Source organism: Exophiala viscosa, assembly GCF_022695815.1.
Source record: "Exophiala viscosa unplaced genomic scaffold EDD37scaffold_17, whole genome shotgun sequence".
Lineage (NCBI taxonomy): Eukaryota > Fungi > Ascomycota > Eurotiomycetes > Chaetothyriales > Herpotrichiellaceae > Exophiala > Exophiala viscosa.
Genome location: NW_026944369.1, coordinates 101,256 through 120,797, shown reverse-complemented (window position 1 = coordinate 120,797; position 19,542 = coordinate 101,256). Strand labels below are relative to the sequence as shown.

At 51.4% G+C, this 19,542-nt stretch overlaps 12 protein-coding genes across 12 annotated transcripts; 4 read left to right on the top strand and 8 right to left on the bottom strand.

Annotated features, from left to right (window-relative positions):
* Positions 1 to 262: 262 nt before the first annotated feature.
* On the top strand, positions 263 to 800 carry EDD37DRAFT_207967 (uncharacterized protein). Its single transcript, XM_062810264.1, has 2 exons — positions 263 to 342; positions 394 to 800. Exon 2 carries the CDS (start codon positions 454 to 456, stop codon positions 775 to 777), a length of 324 nt encoding a protein of 107 aa, XP_062665384.1. The 5' UTR covers positions 263 to 342; positions 394 to 453; the 3' UTR covers positions 778 to 800.
* EDD37DRAFT_208073 (naringenin 3-dioxygenase) lies at positions 744 to 2,105 on the bottom strand. The gene has a single exon (XM_062810265.1). The coding sequence runs from the start codon at positions 1,888 to 1,890 to the stop codon at positions 823 to 825; it is 1,068 nt and encodes a 355-aa protein (XP_062665383.1). The 5' UTR covers positions 1,891 to 2,105; the 3' UTR covers positions 744 to 822.
* Position 2,106: 1 nt separating this feature from the next.
* Positions 2,107 to 3,525, bottom strand: EDD37DRAFT_208124 (uncharacterized protein). The gene is made up of 2 exons (XM_062810266.1): positions 3,211 to 3,525; positions 2,107 to 3,147 (listed from the first exon to the last, which is right to left on the bottom strand). Exons 1-2 carry the CDS (start codon positions 3,244 to 3,246, stop codon positions 2,257 to 2,259), a joined length of 927 nt encoding a protein of 308 aa, XP_062665382.1. The 5' UTR covers positions 3,247 to 3,525; the 3' UTR covers positions 2,107 to 2,256.
* A 279-nt stretch (positions 3,526 to 3,804) lies between these two features.
* On the bottom strand, positions 3,805 to 4,647 carry EDD37DRAFT_654674 (uncharacterized protein; the record flags this gene model as incomplete). Its single annotated transcript, XM_062818705.1, has 1 exon — positions 3,805 to 4,647. The coding sequence occupies one exon, from the start codon at positions 4,645 to 4,647 to the stop codon at positions 3,805 to 3,807; it is 843 nt and encodes a 280-aa protein (XP_062665381.1).
* Positions 4,648 to 4,936: 289 nt separating this feature from the next.
* On the bottom strand, positions 4,937 to 6,322 carry EDD37DRAFT_207956 (uncharacterized protein). The gene has a single exon (XM_062810263.1). It carries the CDS (start codon positions 6,238 to 6,240, stop codon positions 5,227 to 5,229), a length of 1,014 nt encoding a protein of 337 aa, XP_062665380.1. The 5' UTR covers positions 6,241 to 6,322; the 3' UTR covers positions 4,937 to 5,226.
* On the bottom strand, positions 6,323 to 7,148 carry EDD37DRAFT_207955 (uncharacterized protein). Its single transcript, XM_062810262.1, has one exon. It carries the CDS (start codon positions 7,063 to 7,065, stop codon positions 6,406 to 6,408), a length of 660 nt encoding a protein of 219 aa, XP_062665379.1. The 5' UTR covers positions 7,066 to 7,148; the 3' UTR covers positions 6,323 to 6,405.
* A 59-nt stretch (positions 7,149 to 7,207) lies between these two features.
* EDD37DRAFT_643226 (RNA12 protein-domain-containing protein) lies at positions 7,208 to 10,237 on the top strand. The gene is made up of 3 exons (XM_062817413.1): positions 7,208 to 7,638; positions 7,689 to 9,461; positions 9,515 to 10,237. The coding sequence occupies exons 1-3, from the start codon at positions 7,419 to 7,421 to the stop codon at positions 10,060 to 10,062; spliced, it is 2,541 nt and encodes an 846-aa protein (XP_062665378.1). The 5' UTR covers positions 7,208 to 7,418; the 3' UTR covers positions 10,063 to 10,237.
* A 51-nt stretch (positions 10,238 to 10,288) lies between these two features.
* EDD37DRAFT_207893 (cytochrome P450) lies at positions 10,289 to 12,559 on the top strand. The gene has a single exon (XM_062810261.1). The coding sequence runs from the start codon at positions 10,700 to 10,702 to the stop codon at positions 12,467 to 12,469; it is 1,770 nt and encodes a 589-aa protein (XP_062665377.1). The 5' UTR covers positions 10,289 to 10,699; the 3' UTR covers positions 12,470 to 12,559.
* A 1,937-nt stretch (positions 12,560 to 14,496) lies between these two features.
* On the top strand, positions 14,497 to 14,854 carry EDD37DRAFT_654669 (uncharacterized protein; the record flags this gene model as incomplete). Its single annotated transcript, XM_062818704.1, has 2 exons — positions 14,497 to 14,640; positions 14,720 to 14,854. The coding sequence occupies 2 exons, from the start codon at positions 14,497 to 14,499 to the stop codon at positions 14,852 to 14,854; spliced, it is 279 nt and encodes a 92-aa protein (XP_062665376.1).
* Positions 14,855 to 15,087: 233 nt separating this feature from the next.
* EDD37DRAFT_654668 (uncharacterized protein) lies at positions 15,088 to 15,756 on the bottom strand (the record flags this gene model as incomplete). The annotated part of the gene is made up of 1 exon (XM_062818703.1): positions 15,088 to 15,756. The coding sequence occupies one exon, from the start codon at positions 15,754 to 15,756 to the stop codon at positions 15,088 to 15,090; it is 669 nt and encodes a 222-aa protein (XP_062665375.1).
* Positions 15,757 to 15,965: 209 nt separating this feature from the next.
* On the bottom strand, positions 15,966 to 17,431 carry EDD37DRAFT_643221 (uncharacterized protein). Its single transcript, XM_062817412.1, has 3 exons — positions 17,268 to 17,431; positions 16,669 to 17,223; positions 15,966 to 16,608 (listed from the first exon to the last, which is right to left on the bottom strand). Exons 1-3 carry the CDS (start codon positions 17,268 to 17,270, stop codon positions 16,246 to 16,248), a joined length of 921 nt encoding a protein of 306 aa, XP_062665374.1. The 5' UTR covers positions 17,271 to 17,431; the 3' UTR covers positions 15,966 to 16,245.
* EDD37DRAFT_207725 (uncharacterized protein) lies at positions 16,964 to 18,569 on the bottom strand. The gene is made up of 3 exons (XM_062810260.1): positions 18,166 to 18,569; positions 17,268 to 18,104; positions 16,964 to 17,223 (listed from the first exon to the last, which is right to left on the bottom strand). The coding sequence occupies exons 1-2, from the start codon at positions 18,271 to 18,273 to the stop codon at positions 17,367 to 17,369; spliced, it is 846 nt and encodes a 281-aa protein (XP_062665373.1). The 5' UTR covers positions 18,274 to 18,569; the 3' UTR covers positions 16,964 to 17,223; positions 17,268 to 17,366.
* Positions 18,570 to 19,542: the final 973 nt, after the last annotated feature.

The window sequence follows — 19,542 nt, the reverse complement described above, 5'->3', positions numbered from 1 at the left end:
GTTGGGTCTAGCGTACTTTGCGAACTTCATGTCCTAGAGCCAAATGTTCACCCAGGCTATTGCGAACTATCCGTAGTCCATGGCAAGGTATTGATACGGCAGAAGGGTAAGAATACAGATGACAGAGACCAACAGGTCTGGCCATGAAGAGCCTTTGTTCATCCGAGGAACCATCGCGTCCATAAGAAAGTGAAAAGAACCATAACCATCGTCATAGGTGGAGGTGTGTCGCTCCACGTGCGTTGACAATGCACCTTTTCTCCAATGAAAGAATCTCTCACAAAAACCGTCCCTCTTTCATAATGATTCGTCTAAAGACCCTTCAAGAAGGATTGTACAGTGGTAAGAGGAGACAAAGAATTCAGGATTATCTACTCAGTAACGTTGTGGCAGCTTGACGTCGGCTGTAACACCTGTCCTTGACTACCACCTTTCTTTGGAAAGACTATCACAATGGTGTACACGATCACAGTTCATCTGCGGGCCAAATCCGCCGACCCGGAAATCATCCAGAAGCTCAAGAACAAGCTCATCGAAGCTTCACGGGTCTATTCCAAAGATAAAGAGACCCTCTCATGGTTGGTTATGCAATCAGTCCACGATCCCCGAGACTTTACGATCGTGGAACGCTATGAGCAAGAAAGCAGCCAGCAGTATCACCTGAACAACCCCTACTGGAAGACATTCGACCCCTACGTAAAGCCCTTGTTGGAGGGAGAAATGGACCTGAGGAGATTTGAGGAGCTCGACACCAGCAAGGACGTTGTCGTGGAGTGAAATACAACCACAGAGTTTTCCTTTACTGGCTAAAAGCATATCCAATCAATCATCATTGACATATTTCTCGAAGACATCAGCATAATGCCTAAGCCCAACGTCTCTATGGCTCCGAATCTTGGTGCGAAGCTGTGCCTCTCCCCATGTCTCATACTTCCCACGCAGAAAAGGACTATCCACCCTTTGACCCTCCTCCGATTCTCTCGTATTCCATTTCTCCTTGTCAAAGTGCCCCCACAAACTCTGAAGATCTCGCTTGGTCAGATCTGGCCGAACACCTTGAAAGAACGGCACGCTATATCTGTCATAGTCACCCGGCGGCAGCAGCACTCGATGAGTCGTGGCTTTGCACACTCCGTTGGTAACGACCTCGAACGCCTGGCCCATATTGACGATCAAGGTGCCTGGCACGGGTGTAACGTCAAGCCAAACTCCATCTTTCGAGAGTGCTTGAAGACCCTTGATCGATGGGTCAGAAGCTTGCAGCAAAAACGTCATCCATCCCGAGCTGTCTTTGTGCGGGCCAACGCCTTGAGACTGCGCATCGAGCGTAGCATCCGCCGACGGCCGGTAGTGCACCAGCTTGAGCCGGTCTTGAGGCCCTGTGAAACGAACAAGGCTGTCCTGTGGCAATTCCAGCGATTCGGTGACGACCTCCAGAAACCGGAGGGCCACGTCCTGCAGGGCAGCAATATAGGACTCGACGATCTCACGAAACTCTGGTAAGGCGTCTGCTTTCAGCCATTGATTTGGCCCTTGAAGCCTCGTGTATAATGGCAAACCACTTGCTTTGCTGTACTTGTCTTCAAGTTCATTGGCCAATTCGAATTGTTCCCTTTGATCCTGGACTCGAGCTGTAATTTCTGTGCCGAACTTGCTGAATCCCAGGAAGTGGGGCGATTGCCTCAGTGCAGCGGATTCCTTGACATCTTCCGGCAGCGCGAAGAGGACTGGGAGCATCTTCACCAGATCATCAATGGTAGACTCTTCGATACCATGATTAGATAAGTACAGGAAGCCGACATCGACCAGTGCATGGCGTACATCTTTGAGTAGCTGCGGGCTTCGTGTCTGATCAGTGGCTCGACTGAGGTCGATCGTGGGTATTGCCATGGCTAGCCCAATGAATGGAGAGTGAAATCCTACCTCTTGCAAAGACTCAGGCCATGATATACCTGGCGTTTTTGAGCTTGGCCACTATCTACAGATTGCATGTATGGACGCAACACAGTAATAGCAGGAGATACTCAAGTCAACTCAGACTGACATTGGTACTGCAGAGCCAGAAATTACAGGAGAATGGTGAGATGAATTCCTAAATTAAGCGGGTATGCTTTGCTAGGGCTAGGGTTCACTAGGCTGTCATCTATACAGTACATAACAAGCAAGCCTATCACACCATTGATGCTTAATTGACGTGCTTGCTCACAGTCTCCAGGGGCCATAGTGCACACTCGTTGTATTGCAGCCTCGCCTCAATCATTGCTCCTCAACTAGAACCTTCAACTCCTCCTTCAACTCATTCAGACTCTTCTGATGCCCATACCCAGGCTCAATCAACCTCTCAAAATCCGCATTATACCTGTTACTCTCCTCAAACACCCCGAAAGTACCAAACATGTTATACGCCGGTGAAAGCAGCCGCACTTCAACGCCTCTCTTTGAGTCCTCCTCCCACAACCTTCGCGCCTCCGCGACGAACTTATCCAGATCGACCTTGACAATATTCCAACCAGGCCGCACTTCCTCCAGTATCGGAATCAACTGGTTCATACTCACCGTGTAGTCAGCGACATAGATCGGACGATTCTTGAACCTGTCCGGGTCGGCCAGTACGTCGCACACAGCTCTGGCGGCGGTGGTGACTCGGCACATGCTGTTTCGTTGGTTCCCACTCCCGTACACAGTGATGGTATTCGTCTTCGGGTTGATCCAGTAAAATCCCAGCGGAATCGCCCAGTCATACCATCCTCCCGTAATAACGGCGCTCCAAATGAGATGCGCCCCCCTGGTCTTCTCTTCGAGCACTTTCTGGGCTTCCACCTTCGGGACGAATAGTGGTAGCTCCATGATATAAGGATTGAATGTATCGTTGCTGAAGTCCGGCGTGATGATGTGCTTGACCGTTCCGGCCCTGAGACACGCATCGATGACAGTGGATTGTAAGTGCGCGACATGGGGTGGGAAAGCCTCAACAACGGCGTCTTGTCCTTTGAAAAGGTCCACCAGCGCATCCACTGAGCTGTAGTCCATCACTGCCGCCTTGATAGGACCCAGAAACATCTGGCCTGGACTGCGAGAAGCTGCTGTGACGACAAACCCTGCTGCAGCGAGGGCGGCTGTCACTGGTTTGCCCACGTTACCGGTTGCCTGCACTCCATGTCAGTGTGTCGTATCCAAGAGAAAGGGACGATGGGTGGTCGCCGTACGTACACCAAGCACCACGACGTTTCTGATGGGGCTGGGCATGTTACCTAGGATGGTGGCAGGCGATGTCAACAATGTCCTAGAATATCACAAAGAGGAACAGAGTTGAGGTGCAAGCAGCGCCTGTAGTAGTCTCGTGCACCGGGGAGCGTCTGAATCGAGCCATCTTATCACCCGAGTGGGAAAGATCTTGCTTTTTGACGAATACGCAGGATGTTTTCCCATCCAGTCAGAGTGCCCCTCAAGTGATACGCGAGGTGGCCGACGTGTCAATGCGGACCTGATTGGTGTGCTGGATGATGGAGACCTTCACTCAAGAGTTGCCCTACTGGGATCACAAATGTTGCAAGGTAGCGTGAAGTCTGTTGGCTAAGATACTGCAATTGCAAAGATTGAGTCCTGTATCAACTCACGGTCATCTGTTCACGTGTCCAGATGATGCACAATCAATATCGCCGACGCATTCAGCATCATAGTGCTGCATAATGTCCAAATGCATCGTGCTTCCAGATCCACACTTTCTCCAGATAGCACAAGAGCTGTCTGCTCTCCCTGAGCACCACCTCATTCCCAGCATCTTTCTCCATGTCCAGTCTCTTGTTAATAAGCACGCTTCCTCTGCTCGCTTCCTTGATCTCTCATCATCATCGACTGATACACTCCATCAGCCGCTATGTGGATGCTGCGTCGCGAGAGACGAAGGTTGGACGGTATCCAGTCGAGCACTTTCTCCTCATTCAGTGGCTGGGTTGGAGACTGAGCATCAGCACCTTCATCGGGTGTAACTTTGGCGCTTTGCATGTCCGGATAGCTGGTTAGATCGGTTGACTTTGACCTTCCTTTGATTCGCTCGTCCTGCAAATCCGTAGAATTGTCTGCTGAGGGGACAGATCTTGCTGAGATTTCCGCCAGCATCTGCGGCTGAACAGCAGCTCCCAACGTGGCAGCGTATTGTGCAGACTCCTGAGCGTTCAGGAAAGTGTTGGATAGAGAGTAACCGGTGTTGAGGTCAGTCAGCGAGCCAATAGCGGCGGGCACATCTGGAAAGGTACTGCTCTTTTCTCCATCTTCTTGGATGGCCTGGGTGTCTTCCAGCAGACCGGATCGGTAGGCGATCTCGATTACAGTCTGCAAGCCGATCTTGACATGCTGGACAGCATTCATGAATTCAGCAGCGCTGTCGGCCAACTTAGCACGTCTGAACCGATCCAGGCTTTCTTCTGGTGGACATTTGCCAATATCATTAACCGATCTCAAGTCCCATGAAGCCTTGCGAAGACAAGCTGCTCGTGTCTCGTAATCATCGGCTCTGTATCCGATGACACTAGCAGCGAAGTGAACATCGTTGCCGAAATCTCGAATGAGCTCCGCCTGGGCTTGCAGGAAATCCGCTTCCACTTTCAGCGCCTCGCTCGGTGACGACGCGACCGCGGTAGTGATCATGGTTGAAAGTGGAAATCAGAGCTGGATGCGTAGTGGCATCAAGCACGACGTGAACCAGATGAAGCACTTGGACAACCAAATTTAAGACAGAGCGGGAGGAGATGGTGTCAACCTAGATAGGATTGTGTGTGGTATATGAAAAGACGAGCAGTAGAAGGAGTGTGGAAAGGAAATATTCTGTGTTGTGAGATGGATGAGGAAGCATGTGATGATGAGCAAGAAGTAATGCATTCACCCAGATGAGCGCAAAATTTTGAATTGAGTAGGGAGATTTGGTAAAGGTTAAGGTCATGCTTGAGTGGATGACTGCTGAACGTATAATGACGAACTCAGTTTGGAGTGAGTCCAGTCTGATAGCGTCCAAAGCCGATCTTGGAATAAGATGTCTCGAGTGATGTCTTCCAGCAACGATGGATCCAAGCTGAAGCTCAACCAGAAAACCCGTGCCAGACGCTGATGAAGAGGAGTATGCGGGCATGAGTAACGCTTCCCAAGTCTGTCGCAATTTTGTCAGGCTTACATGACTCTCAAGATCTATCTCGCCTGCGGATGTAATCGCAAGTTCGAGCTGTGCTGAGTTCAGTTATCTGCTTCCTGCTTGATCGGTCTGTCTGACTTTTCTGTCCGATACTTTCGTTTTCTGAGTTTCTTCTCGTTATATTCGGGCTTGTTGTTTCTTTCGGATTGGGGTTTGTTTCTTCCACGCGTTCCGCGCTGCTCTAGTTGGCTGCTCTCTTCAGCTTCCATACGGGGCACAGATCCCTTCTTCTTTTTCTTCTTCTTCGAGCTCTCCTTCGCAGCGGTGGTGGTCTTCTCCCTGGCCGGTGATAACTGCTTGTTCTCTGTCATCATTTTCTCACTCGCATCCGCCATCTCTCTACTCGCTGCAGTGATCAGGTTGCTCGCTGTCACTTCGATGCTAGCGGTGGTAACCTCCCTGCTTGCTGGAGATGGTTCGGTATAGTCTTCCTCCATCGTAGCGAATGAGCGCTTGTGGGTCTTCCCATGTGAATTACTTTTCTCGGATCCAGGTACAGGTGCTGTCTCTGGAGGGCTCTCAGGCTCTGGAGCTGGCGACCGAAGTACGCGGGTGTCTTTGCAGAATCTTTGTATGTCTTGGAACATGTCCTGCAGATCTTGAAGCGTGGCCATGCCATCTTCGACACGTCCTTGTAACGTCTGCAACCTGGTCGCATTGTGTGGGAGAGATTTGTAGGTCGCAACCAGCTCGTTGAACACCACTAGGCCTCCTTCGAGTGTGTATTGGACGCTTTGACGATCCCTAGCAGCAACAGCTTGGAAGGTCAAGGCTGACTTTGTCAACGTGTCCGCGCGCTTATTCAACCCTTGGATTTGCGATTGAAGAGCTCTAGCCTCTTTTCTCAAGCCCTCTGCTTGTTGGAGCATTGCTTCAGCTCGGTCCAAAGATTGCTGAGGAGTTGTAGGTAGGGCGATGTTCGTAAGGTCGTGTGGCAGTGAGGTCTCCATGGCGAGCTCCTTTGCCGTCGGAGTTGTTCGTGAAGACGACATTTGGTGAAGGCATGGATGAGGATGTAAACGATGAGGCAAATTGAATGACAGATGAACAGTCATGCTGTCCACAGGTTCACCAGTGCCTCATCTCGAAAAATCCAGCCGTTCTGCCTCACCCTCCAAACAACATGGCTGCGAAGAATGGTCTGTCGCGCCAAGTCGACTCTCATGATCTACATGTGACCAGTTGGCCAACTGGAACCGAGACGCAGTGTCCGCAACGTCTCATCGTTTGGCTTCAGTACTATTGAAGGGTAACTCCCCGTCTTGCCATGCCCCGTCTGGATTCCGCTCTTCCCATTCCGCGAAGTTGCCTCCGAACGCGTTCTTTACAGGCTCCTCTCGTACTTCCCACACATCTTCACTGCTTGGTCCAGTCTTCCATTTGACGGCTCGTTTCCGGTAGTGATCCTGGATAGCCGCTGCTCGATCGTCCTTGTTCCAATTCCTTGTCCGCATACACAGCCAAAAGTCATCCCAATGATTTGAACAGGATCTGAAAGTGCCGTAGCGGTATATGTTGACGAACTGACCACCAAAGCTTTGGCAGAACATTGCATAGTCGAAGGCGGACCGGCAGGAAATATCGGTGGGAAATAGTGAATCAGGAGAAATATCTTTGGAGACTGGTGCAGACGGTTTCAGGATTCCTTGCTCTTTCGCTTGCTTCCGTCGCCGGTCCTCGATTGCTGACTGGGCTTGAAGCTCTTTTACAAGCTCGGCGAGCTCTTGATTGGCTTGTTCTTCTCGAGACAGAATAGGCTTCACGGTTTCAGCGATCGGTACTGGAGGAGCAGGCGCCGTGACGGTTTCTGACTGCGTCGCCGTGGTGTCTGGAGTAGCCTCATAACTTGCTGGGGCCTTCGACTCCCAGAACCAGGCCATTTCTACGTGATGATCTTGGACGGGAGAGTAGAGAAACTCTAGAACTTGCAGTGTCCCTTGAATATCCGCGCTACAGAAAAATAAATTGTCTATCCCGAACCAAGCCACAAGCTGTCAAACCATCTGCAAGTTCAGCCACAGATTTACATTCCGACGTCATCGCGACCCGAATGATCAGGTGCCAACCGCGATCAAAACCAACTTGAACTTGTCTATCAAACTTTCCAATATGAGTTGCGCGCTTTAGGGAGTGAGATATATACTTCAGTCAATGTTGCCTGTTATGGCATGAGCATGGATTGGTCGTAGCCTGCTTGTTTCAGGAATGCCAACAGTGCTTGATTCCCTCAGAAATGATTTCCTTGAGAGGTGCTCCGCGCTGCCTCACGAGACCGGCGCACCCTCTGACAGCGCAATGTCGAAAACAATACTTTTACTCTGCTAATGGAGTCCGACCAAGATTTATAAGGCCGGCTGTGCCTGCAGGGAGAAGAAAAGAGTCCTCAGAAGTTGGCGACAACGAGAGCGGACACATCGAGACCAGACCGAATGAAGGAATATTGTTTTTCGATAGTTAGTAGTATGGCATGCTCTATGAGTGATGCTCAGCTGACACGAAACAGATGTGTTCCCATTGAGGCTGCAATGGCTCAATCTTATCCCTTTCCTCAACCCCGACAAGGTCCTCGCAGAATCCCTTAAGAAGGTCAACCATCCAGATCTTGCTCTGGCCGATCCCTCCAGCATCATCAAACGAGCCTTACCCGAAAAGCTACCTCTGACCGTCACAAAGATCCTACCTAGACTGCGTGAAGGAGGTGCATTCGTGAAGTTCACCCACGAGCAGGGGATTAGTGCAACCGAATTAGAGAGTACACTCAAGGCATACCTGGAAGAGAAACCTATCAAACCATGGTTCAACCCCTTTCGACGTGTTCGAGCATTCTTGGTTCAGGGGAAACCGTGGATTGAAGATCTATACCGTATCCCCAGTTCGAGGGTGAAGGTGGAATTTCTTCCTACTTCGCCAGAATCATCTGCTGCCGAGTTGACACAAGAGACGCTCTACTCGTTGTTTCGCAGATATGGCAAACTCTCTGAGATCATCACGCAACCCTTTGATTCAAAGGTCCTCCCAAGATACGCCTACATTGACTACAGGAATATCAGATTTGCTACCATGGCCAAAAATGTCATGCATGGCTATGCCGTTCCTCCAGAGGAAGGTGGTGGCAAAGCCGGAACTCTTCTCAAGCTCAGCTATGAACCAAGGGTCAAAACGAACTGGATATGGAGTTGGATTACGAATCATCCCAGGATCGTCCTTCCTTTGCTCGTTGCATTGTTGGGCGCAGCATCTGTGGCTGTATTCGACCCTATCAGAACATTCTTCATCAAGATGCACATAACACACGGTCTGCGTTTGGAAGATTCATGGCTCTACAGATGGGCGAAAAGGTGGCTTAGTCGAGGGTACGATTACCTGAAACTCAGAAAACAGGATGCAGCAGCGGAAAATCTGAGGATCATTTGGGAGGATCGTCAGGGTGCAATCACCCAATTGCAGACGTGGCTCATTGAGACGGCAGACACTTTCATCGTCGTACAAGGACCTCGAGGAGCTGGCAAGAAGGAGCTTGTCATGGACCAGGCGTTGAAAGATCGACCCAACATACTCGTCATTGACTGCAAGAGAATCCAGGAAGCACGTGGAGACAGTGGGACTATTGCTGCGGCGGCGGCTGAAGTCGGGTACAAACCAGTGTTTTCATGGATGAACAACATGAGTAGCATGATCGATCTCGCTGCCATGGGAACTATTGGTACCAAGACTGGGTTTTCCGAGACTCTGGACTCGCAATTGGCCAAGATTTGGAACAATACCACCACTGCACTGAAGGAGATTGCTTTGTCTCATCGTACAAAGGATGAAAAAGATGCCCAAATCGCAGACGACGAGTGGCTGGAAGCTCATCCAGAGTATCGACCAGTGGTTGTGATAGATAATTTCTTACACAAGAACAACGAAGGGTCGACAAGTCTGGTCTACGACAAATTGGGAGAGTGGGCAGCTGCTTTGACAACACAGAACGTCGCCCACGTCGTCTTTCTGACCACGGATGTCTCTTTTTCCAAGTCACTCAGCAAAGCTCTACCAGATAGAGTGTTCCGTCAAATCACTCTGAGCGATTGCACGCCGGATGTAGCCAAGAAACTGGTGCTCCAGCACCTCAAAGCTGAACCCAGCGAGCCAGCGGAGGGCCCAGAAAAAGTCAGCCCTGTGCAGATGCAGACCAACATCGACGAGCTCGACAGCGTGATCCAGGTTCTAGGAGGTCGCTTGACAGATCTGGAATTCCTCGCCAGAAGAATCAAGACAGGAGAGTCACCGACTAGTAAGTGTGCAATGTGCCCAGCATCCTCTCATATTTACTAACAATGTGCAAAGGAGCCGTGCAGCAGATTATTGAGCAATCTGCCTCCGAGATTTTGAAGATGTATCTTCTCGAAGTCGATCCTGCCAATCGCAAGTGGACACCCCAGCAAGCATGGCTACTGATCAAACAACTGGCTGCAAATGAAGTTCTTCGATATAACGAAGTGTTGCTCGATTCGTTGTTCTCCAATGGCGAACAGGTCCTGCAAACGCTTGAGCAAGCCGAATTGATCACCATCACTTCGAGCAATGGGCGACCCAACGGCATCAAGCCCGGCAAGCCGGTCTATTCTGCCGCTTTTGCACTACTCACTGAAGACGAGGTTCTCAAAGCGCGCATGGATCTGGCGATCATGACACAACTCATAAGCATCGAGAACAAGAACGTCGAGAAATATGAAAATGAACTAAGCACGCTGGCTGAGTTACCTGGCACACCGAGCGAGTTGAAGCCCAGAATACAATGGTGCATGGAGAAGGTCATGGGCAGTCAAGTCAAGATTCAGAAATACGAGGCAGAAAGCGCAAAGTTGAAGAAGGTGCTTACAACGCAGTTCTGATCAAGGAGTCAGAGACTGTATCTCGTGAATGATACCAAGAGGAGGACAATTCTACTCAGTTTTCGATTACATGTACCCCGACAGCACGAGGTACTACTCACATACAAACCTATCTCAGACCAGGCAAATATGAACGAAGAATGAAGATGTAACACAAGGGAAGATTGTTCTCGTAGGTTGTACCTGCTCTGTGCTTTCGTTACTAGTAGTATACATATCCATGTTTACTGTCCCTGCCATAAGGTAGTGTGACGGTGGCACGGCGGAGCTGCGACTGTGATACGCCAAAGTCATCAAGAAAGCCTGGTTGGTGAATGGCAGTGAGGCCCCCTGTTAAGGCGTCCAATACGGAGCTGCTGGCGGCTGTGGCGGGATTCCTTTATCAAACGCCCAAATCACAATCTCACCCGAAACCGAGATGGGTGATCTTCTAACCGCATTCCAATCCCCTCATCTTACTGTCCATGACCAGCAGTGCATTCGAATTCAGGTGCAGCTTTGTGTCAACATATGTTAGGAAACTGGCGCAACTGTAATGACTTAACGACTTGTCCCCCTCTCGCCATCTACTTGGGCTTTTCAGCGACTTTGTTAAACAAACTTTGAAGGCGCAGATCGTACCACCTAGACGGAAGACATGGATATCACGCAGCAGGGCCCGGTGGCCATCCTGCAGTCGACCGTCAACACCGTCCTCATTCATCCCTTACTGTCGCTGCTGGCTGTACTGGTCCTGATATGCGTGTACACGCGAATCGTCTCGGGCATCAGATACTCCTCCGCCATTTCCAAGCTAGGCCAACCATCCACAGGCCCAAAGACAGTCCCAATCCTCCCATACTGGATCCCATGGCTCGGTCACGGCATATCCTTTGTCTCGGGCGGAACGGATTTCCTCACTCGCGAGGCGCGCTCGCTCGGTCCAAACGCCTCTATCTACGCTCTATCCATGACGAACTCCACACACAACGTAGTCACATCACCCAGCATAGCTCGCCAGATCCTGATCGACAGACACAGCCCAATCACCATGGAGCCCTTCGTCTACCACATTATGAGGACATTCTGGGACGACCACGGAGCTATCAAGGCTGTAGAACCTAACGCCCTGTGGGGGGCAATCCACAGCGCCCTCACCGGCATGCTACGAGAAAGCTTCGTCACGACCGCAATCAAAGGCACAGTCAAACGCGTGGAAGAACGAATGTGGAATTTGGTCTCCGGACTCGAAAGTCCAGTCGACCAGAGCAGCTGGGAACGTCTGGCCAATGTCGAAATCATCTCCAAGAGCGACAACGACGACAGCTTTGTTGCCGAAGCCAGTCTCTTCCCACTGTTGCGATTCTTTGTCGGTAACATCGCCACAGATGTCCTATTCGGACAAAACTTCATCGAAAACTACCCGGACATCATGCAGGACCTGTTCGAGATGGACACGCGGTTCAATCTCTTCTTGGCCGGCACGCCGAGCTGGATTCCCGGCATGGCAAGCGCATCAACGGCACGCGAAAGAATCATCAACGCCGTATTGGACCACCACGATGCTTACTTCAAGTACGTGGATGGCCAAGACCCGGGACCACGCTGGAGTGACATGTCCGACGTGTCGAGCGTGATTGCCGACCGAGCCATCGAATTTCGCAAAGCAGGCAGCTCCCCACGGGGCTGGGCCACAGGTAACGGTGCGATCCTATGGGCCATGAACATCAACGCCAACCCGGTCATCTTCTGGATGGTATGGTACATCTACTCAGACCCAAGATTGTTGGAAGAACTACGCAGGGAAGTCGCGCCGTATGTGAAGATCAACAAGCCCGCAGACACAGGTCTCCCGATCAAAGAAGCGCCACGGCTGGACATCGACATCGCTGCGCTGTGGACTAAATGTCCACTGCTGAAGGGCGCATTTTTCGAGACGATGCGTCTCGAGGCCGCGAGCATGAGCTACAAGATGATCGAGGAGGACTTTGTCGTGACCGAGTCCGAGCAGGATGCCCGTATGCTGGGCAAGAACGAAAGCCAGTCGTTCCTCCTGCGCAAGGGCGAGCTCATCTGCATTCCACACGGCGTGCACCAGAGCGACGAAAAGTATTTCCGCGATCCCGAGCGGTTCGACCCACGGCGCTTCTGGGCCAAAGATGCTGAAAAAGACGCGAGCAGCGGCGAGGACGTCAGAGTCGAGTACGGCACAATGAAGGTCTGGGGCGGTGGTAAGCAGATGTGCAAGGGCAAGACATTTGCCGAGAGAGAGGTCGTCCTTTTCGCGGCGGCCATCATCATGCAATGGGACATGGTGCCCGTCGCTAACGGAGGCAAATGGACCCATCCTGGCAGGAAGGTTGGTGCTGGGGCAGTGAACCCTGTCAAAGATGTCCGGGTGAGGATGTCGAGGAGGGAGGCATGGTGAATGTTGATCGGAGCGAGGAAGACCTTCGTCGCCTAGCCGAAGATCGGAAGTTGATCGTGAAGAAGCTTTTCGGGCATGGGCATGCGGATCGAGAGTTTGCGAGCGGAGCATGATTCTTCCTGTCGAAGATGGCGACTCACGCAGGGATCTCGTCGACGACGCGCTATGCACGGACGACAATCAAGTCAAGTTTCGCCAACATGGGTCCCAGGAGATATGGGATCGCCTTGACGGAGAGTAGGCGTACACCGACAACACAAGTTGCAGCATGTTCACGGTTGGGGGTCGCCCTTGACAGCACATCCCTAGACTTATACTTCGATGTGATGGGTCTTCGGAGTCCTGGACCGAAGGTATAACCTTGTCTTTGAAGAAACTTAGATCGCTGTTGAGGAAATATATCATCGAGGAGGCCCCGAAACTCTGATGATGCCACTGCACCCTGGAAGTCGGCTGGCTCGTCTTGCGGATTTACTTTCCTTCACCTTGAATACCTAACGTACATGGCACCATGCACGTCTGGTATTCTTGCAGAACGAACTCTATTCCGATGCATCGGCAATGTACCTAGGTATGCCACAATCGCAGTCCTGATGTCGCGTACATACAAGCATACCCATGCTGGTCCGGACCATACCGTGGCTTCGGCAAGCTTTCCACCGAAGGCAATCTCGATACCCGATCCTCGTCCTGCCCTGCAGAGTTTCTAGATCGTACTTTCTGTACTTTGATCAGGCGCGAGACCGCATCTGCGCAGTCCCCTCCAGCGGTCTCATCCATCGCCCCGTGCCAGTCCTCGTTAGGCCTCAAGTAAAAGTAAATTTGTGGGGACGAAACGAAGCCGCCAGGTCAGGTCTCACAGAAATGACAGACCTCGTACCACCAACCACCTCTCACCCTGAACGTGTGTACGAGTATCAGAGGTCATAAAATGCCGCTGTCCTCGTATTCGCTGCAGCTTGCTGCAGGTCGTAATTGGACATCGCATGATTTGTGCGAGGTCAGCATATCTCCCTCAAAGCCTGGACCAAAGCCAAACCTCAGCTGATCTGACTTCGGGAGAATTACCATCAGTCATGCTCACAGCCTCGTATCCAACTACGGGTCCCCGCATTTGACACCCTGCACAGTGCCAGAAACGAACACCGTGGCTTGCGAAGTTGCGAGGCATCGAGATGTTCCCACACCAAAGTCGAAGCTTGCTCTCAACATTTATGGCCACATCTCTGTACCAACACAAACTTTTGCAGCGTAGGAAGCCACGTCCAGAATTCTTTCCGATTGCGCCATATGTCTTCGAGTGCACACGAGTCTGGCGTCTCTGGCCATCGAGTCTTGTTCCTTCAGACGTCTCGACCGTGGTTGTTGCATGTGATCAATTGGCGTTGACTGTACCTTCTGATCATGATTCATCTCCACTGAGACTCGAAGAGGTGAGCGGGAGGGTCATCAAAATCCAGAACCAGGCTTCGCACAAGTGACCGTCCAGTAACGCATCCTTAATGTGACAATGAAACCTGGAACCTTTGTTGGCGTTTCAATGACTGCCCAACTGGTTTTGGTGACACCAGCAATGCGCCTCAGCTGTGCTTCTCTGGCATCATTCGAAGTCGTGCCTGCAGCCACAACCATTCTTCCAGTCGAGCGATTCATGAGTGCAGAAGAAACGTAAGAGTAGACGAGTCTGCCAGCCTCCAGAACGTAACCGCACTCTTGGTTCGATGACTATTCGTATTTGAACCGTCTTTTCGACCGCATTGCCATCAGCTGCTGACCACGGTGCAGAGCTTCCAGCCTCGTCATCATGGAGTCTGAGGGGTGATGAGCACCGCGCTGCTCGTGCGAACACGAGCAGTTCTCGGTGTGTATAAAAGCATGTCGCGTCTTTCCGGGAGATGTGAACGAAATTCCCTTGCAATCCGTTCCGGAACAACAGCCACCAGCGTCGCTGAAATCATCAGGGATAGACTTGTTGTCGAAGACCGCATCTGATTTCAATTCCACAGCAAGCTTTAGATCCATCCAACATGCTGCTCAACAACATCCTCCTCGGTAGCTTTGCGCTCCTCATCCTCCTCGGTAGCTTTGCGCTCCTCATCCCCTCCACTTTGGCCACGCCTGTGCCAACGGAGTCTTGTTCAGGTCCTATTCGAGACGACAAGCTCGTCAAGGTAAGTCTTCCCCTGTCAAAACGATTCTCCTGTTCAAAAGAAGCATAATTTCAGCTCAGAAGCTAATGATCACCCTTAGCGAGTGCTGGTCGGGATCTGCCAAGACTCAACCTGCGTCGTCAACCAGGAGACTGGCCAGATATGTCCAGACTCTTTCTGCAGCGTCTCGGACAAAGAAGGTGCCGGATGTCGTTGTGTGCCTATCGTTGACTGAGTGGTGTGCCTCGTATTGAGCCAGCCGGAGAGGACCTCAACAATCCTTCGCGGTGAACAAATGCCGGTTAGGTCGAAGGCGGATATAAGAGGCGGCGGTAGTGGCAATGAGAAACATCTGTTGTCCTTGTTGTTGGATCGATGTGTCGGTATCATAGCGAATGCATAGCTGATGGCTTTCCACTTTCCGTACAACCGCCGAACTGGTCATAATGATCGCAATCTCCATTTTCATCACGTCTGTTGTCCATTTACGCCATCTGCTCCCTCCTCTCCTGCAACGGCATCATCTTCCATATCTTCGTCCGCCGCGTCAGCCTCGACCTCCTCTTCATCACCATTTTGCGTATCATTGACACCAACGCCCCTTTGTAGACCCTCACAGTGTTTCAACATCCAGTCCGCACACTCAGCCGCACCATCTTTCGCACTACACTCACTCTCAACCACGGCATCCCGGCCCGCGGCATTCACAATACCCGGATCTGCCCCTGCCCCGACTAAAACTTTGACCACCTCCAAATGCCCGTTCATCCCTGCCCAATGCATGGGTGTATTCCCATTGACATTCCTGTGATTCACCAGCTGCGGCGCCGATTTCTCCGCGGTGGTCGCACCGACACTATTGCCCAATGCATTCGACGGCGTGAGCAGCGACACCAGATATTGGATGACTTCGAGGTTTCCATTCGCGGCGGGGTAATGAAGCAGGGACGACTGTGAGCCGAGACCATCCTCGTCGACGTCAATGGCCGACGCGATCATCACGGACGGAGGACATGAGTGGCTGGCACATAGAGTGGTAATGAGGTCTTTGAGGGAGTCGAGGTCGCCAGTGCGGGAGAAGTAGATGAGATCTTCGAGTTCGTCGGGCGTCGGTGTGGGAAGAGGTGCCGATGACATTATGGGGAGATGGCACAATCTGTGTGCCAGAGGGAGATCTAAAAGAATGGTAGCACTCACCCGTGGTTGTTGCTTGAGGAAAGGAAATGTTGTGGTGTACAGCAAGAAGGGTACGGAGTACTCGTACATACATGATTTTTTTCTGCAGCCACGGCCGTTTCCCCAGAAAGTGCAAAAAGTGGTCTACAAATGACGTCGCTCGACTGTTTGTACAATGGAGTGTTTGTAGCGGTCTATCTTATGGTTTACAGCAATCATCTATCTCTATTCTTAACAATTTCCATTTGACTCATTTCGACCTCAAATTCATCGTCCTATGCCTGATCAAACAATCACACAAATACAAATTACCCTAGATTATAGACGCTCACAAGATCATTCCAGTCATCGGTACTAAACGAATACCATATCATACAGCATTTCATCCCGCATACCATCACTCAAGAACCTGGAAGTCGCATTCGGTCCGGAATCATGATCCTGACACCCCTAACTCCTTAGTACAGTGGTCTTCAAAAGTCCTCGACACTCAGGAAAAGTGTCAAACATGCCATGTTTTACGGTCCAGTTGTCTGGGTTGAAAATGTGCCTTGAGAAGTCCTCGGTGAGTACAACATGCCGTGTCGTCTCATCCTGATCAATACAGCTCTCGATCTTGTGAGGCCAGTTGCATCGAACATTGCTGGCCAATGCCGGCAAGAAGTCACGATTCCTCCGGCAAAGTGCGTCTCGTAGCTGGGGAAAAGGACAGAATTCGATCTCCGCGCTATGAGGGATTTTGATTTGTGTCATCGTCGGTCGATAGATCTCGGGGATCTTCTGATAGTTTTCGCGGGATGATAGAATCATCCACTATTCCCAAGTCTGTCAGTACATAAGACGCGGAAAAACAACCATAAGCAGCCCACTTACCCGCAGTAAATGGACGAACAGAACAGTTATGCCGAGCCTGGAAGCCACTTCCATCCCCTTGATGCGCTTGCACAGTTCGGCAGCAAAATGACAAGCAGAGTGCGAGTCACTTGGTTTTCGAGGTCGAAATAAGAGGTCCACCATGGGGAGTTCCGGCCCAAAGACTTCTTCGATCGGTGTTCCCTGAGACAGCACGGAGCGAGCGAGGTCCAGATAGCTGGTGATGGCGCACGACATCGGGGTCTCATTGAGCTCGATGCGAGGCAACGCCAGATGCATTGCGATCGGTCGAGCTGGCTGGGCTAGCTCCGACCAATGTTGAAAGCCCCCGTCCATCTCCGGCGACTGCTCATAACTGACACAGACATTTGAAGAGGCAGTCGAAAGTCTGCGAGAGCTGGCTCCATTTGCAGGTAGTTGGGAAGAAAAGCTTTGTGTCGAACTCGGAGTAGGCGGTGCTGCACGGCTGGGCGCCGTGTTTGATGTTGACAGTGGTCTTTTGCGGCTCTTTGGGGTCATTTCCGGAACTAGTTCTGTGTGTAAGGTGAGACGATCCTATCCTGTCAGCCAAGGCTTTAGATAGGGCACACATCCCTTACCATAGTGTGAGGTTTGGAAACGTGCAGATCGAGATCCGATGCAAGACTGGTCAACAGTCCGCTCTCCGATTCTTGATCCGTGCTCTGACCTGGCAAGTGTCAGTAATGCTGTCCTTGTCGTGATGGCAATGAGATATGCTTACTCGTGTCGTAGCTCGTTCGCCGAACAGGTGGAGACTGACCTACTCTCAAAAGTTGTAAGATATCTTCGAGCCCCATACCTTGTCGGTAGGAAGCGACATCAATCTCTAACTGGCCCATTGTTGACACACCTCGGCCGTCCGACAAGTCAACAACAGATCCCAGGTAAAAGTCATCTGATCTTTCGTGTAAGTTGGGCAATCTCTGGTCTGCGTTATTGGGATTTAGGTAAGGCGCAGTAGTGATACCCGGTAGTCCCACGAAAGCAGAAGTTCCGTCCGGTGAGTGCATCTCATATTTCAGCATGTCCGAAGCGCCAGAGTGCATTGATGGTCTTAGCAGGACGTCGTTTTCGGTTTGGACCACCCCGACGATGTACGAAGCAATCTCTTGCCTGATCTCAGAAGCCCTGAGTTGCATCTCTGGCTGAAGCTCGGCCTTCGCGAGGTCGGCAGAGACTGCCGCTGCTAGGGATCTGAGAGGTACATCGGCATTGACTCTTTCCAATAAGTCAATCATGGCAGACCCTCTCGAGTATCGCAGACAGATCAGCAAGCCTTCCAAGATCCATTTGTGGTGAATGAGCTCGTCCAATTTGCGGGTGAGAGCCACCTTCCGTCGACCGTCCAGCGTCTCGTCAATGATACACTCCGTGTTCAGCGCAATGCAAGCTTGACAAGGCGCAGTACCTGAGCACTATATTTGACACATCAGACGTGTGTCCTTGCCCTCGACTTCATCGTGGTGGTGTACTTACCCTGATCCTGCGAGACTTGCACACCACACATGCCACTGGCGCCTTGGGCCGACGTAAAGCAGATCCATTATCTTTGGGCGTCGCATGAGCGCCTGATCTTCCGCCCATATTCACGCGAAAGGGACACAGACGATGTGTAAATGTCAGGAATGGGCATATGTAGAGACAAATATGTTGTAATCCCTTGGAGACGTCGAGATTCGATACCTGAGCACGCTTTTTAGGAGGAGTCGACGTTCAACTGTGGCTGTCTGGCATCACGATGGGCATCTCAAACGTTAATCGTGAAGTACGTCGCGTAGCCTATGTAAGATGGGCCGGAAGGCCCAATATACCAGGGAGCGCAAGATCGAGCCTTTGGTCTTTTGCAAGTTTGGTACCTGCCAGAAAGGGACAACATTTTGGGCGTTGTGGTGTCAACCTCAGGCGGCCAATTACAGCTGCTGGAGGGGAATTTTCTAGAGAGTCGTCTTTGCCTTCCCAACCTGCTTGACTCCAGAAACGCTCTTATAGCCTAAGAAAGACTCTTGTGCAATGACCGTCTGCCGGTATTCGCATGCAAGTGGGGTACCCGCGTTCTGGACGCTCAGCGGCATCGAATGACAATGAAATAGCAGCAAGTGTGATTGGCGTCGTGGTAGGACCGCAGCCGCGTTTTGCCCTCTCCGGAAGCGTTACAAAAGGCATCCGAAGGTGGCTTGATGCGGGATATGGCAGGGACAGCCCTTGCCAACGCCGTTCTGGGCATTTAGCAAGCATGCACAATGTGCTAGGGTCGATGTAGGTCGTACATTGCGGAATCCTTTCCCCTTAGATTGCCGGGGCGCCACTCAAAAGTCCCCGGTCAACGGCCAGATACAGTAGTTGTGATGAAGCACAGACACGGGGCTTATTCCTCCAAGGAACAATCACCAATGGACCTCATCAGATCAGTTGTTGCCAGAAGATCTCCAGAGCAGACAAGTATTTCTCGTGTGCTTTTTTGACGTGTACAACAGTCGCCGGTAACTTTTTAGTGTCGGCTAGCAGTAGACAATGGAATGCCAGGGCACGGGAGGCAAAGACTCCCCGTAGGACGCGATCAACTCTAAACCCGAGGACGAAGGTCAGGGTGCCCTACCCCCCAGTGCCTCCCTGGTCCTGACTCCTGAGTAGCACATATGCTACTTTCCTCTTGGGCTGCTGGCTGGGATTGCCTTGATTAAACTTTGTGAGGCGAGCAGCTGATCGTGATCCGCGGAAAGTCAATTCAAATGGACATCTCTGGACCACGGCCAACCTTCCCCGCCAACCTGTCACTATCCATGGCAATGAGGGGAGAGAAGGTCTGACTTGGCGACAACCTCCAAAAGAACGAAACTTGAATTCTCTTGGGCC

What these genes read in the sequence shown, in the direction of transcription:
- EDD37DRAFT_207967 (XM_062810264.1), top strand. Translation starts at nt 454, where the DNA reads ATGGTGTACACGATCACAGTTCATCTGCGGGCCAAATCCGCCGACCCG.
- EDD37DRAFT_207956 (XM_062810263.1), bottom strand. Translation starts at nt 6,240, where the DNA reads ATGACTGTTCATCTGTCATTCAATTTGCCTCATCGTTTACATCCTCAT.
- EDD37DRAFT_208124 (XM_062810266.1), bottom strand. Translation starts at nt 3,246, where the DNA reads ATGCCCAGCCCCATCAGAAACGTCGTGGTGCTTGGT. An exon ending in GAAACGTCGTGGTGCTTGGT is followed by an intron (nt 3,148 to 3,210) that starts GTACGTACGGCG and finishes CATGGAGTGCAG; the next exon opens with GCAACCGGTAACGTGGGCAA.
- EDD37DRAFT_207893 (XM_062810261.1), top strand. Translation starts at nt 10,700, where the DNA reads ATGGATATCACGCAGCAGGGCCCGGTGGCCATCCTGCAGTCGACCGTC.
- EDD37DRAFT_643226 (XM_062817413.1), top strand. Translation starts at nt 7,419, where the DNA reads ATGATTTCCTTGAGAGGTGCTCCGCGCTGCCTCACGAGACCGGCGCAC. An exon ending in AGGAATATTGTTTTTCGATA is followed by an intron (nt 7,639 to 7,688) that starts GTTAGTAGTATG and finishes GACACGAAACAG; the next exon opens with ATGTGTTCCCATTGAGGCTG. An exon ending in GACAGGAGAGTCACCGACTA is followed by an intron (nt 9,462 to 9,514) that starts GTAAGTGTGCAA and finishes CAATGTGCAAAG; the next exon opens with GAGCCGTGCAGCAGATTATT.
- EDD37DRAFT_207955 (XM_062810262.1), bottom strand. Translation starts at nt 7,065, where the DNA reads ATGGCCTGGTTCTGGGAGTCGAAGGCCCCAGCAAGTTATGAGGCTACT.
- EDD37DRAFT_208073 (XM_062810265.1), bottom strand. Translation starts at nt 1,890, where the DNA reads ATGGCAATACCCACGATCGACCTCAGTCGAGCCACTGATCAGACACGA.
- EDD37DRAFT_643221 (XM_062817412.1), bottom strand. An exon ending in TGTTCGTCCATTTACTGCGG is followed by an intron (nt 16,609 to 16,668) that starts GTAAGTGGGCTG and finishes ACTTGGGAATAG; the next exon opens with TGGATGATTCTATCATCCCG.
- EDD37DRAFT_207725 (XM_062810260.1), bottom strand. Translation starts at nt 18,273, where the DNA reads ATGGGCGGAAGATCAGGCGCTCATGCGACGCCCAAAGATAATGGATCT. An exon ending in GCAAGTCTCGCAGGATCAGG is followed by an intron (nt 18,105 to 18,165) that starts GTAAGTACACCA and finishes TGTCAAATATAG; the next exon opens with TGCTCAGGTACTGCGCCTTG.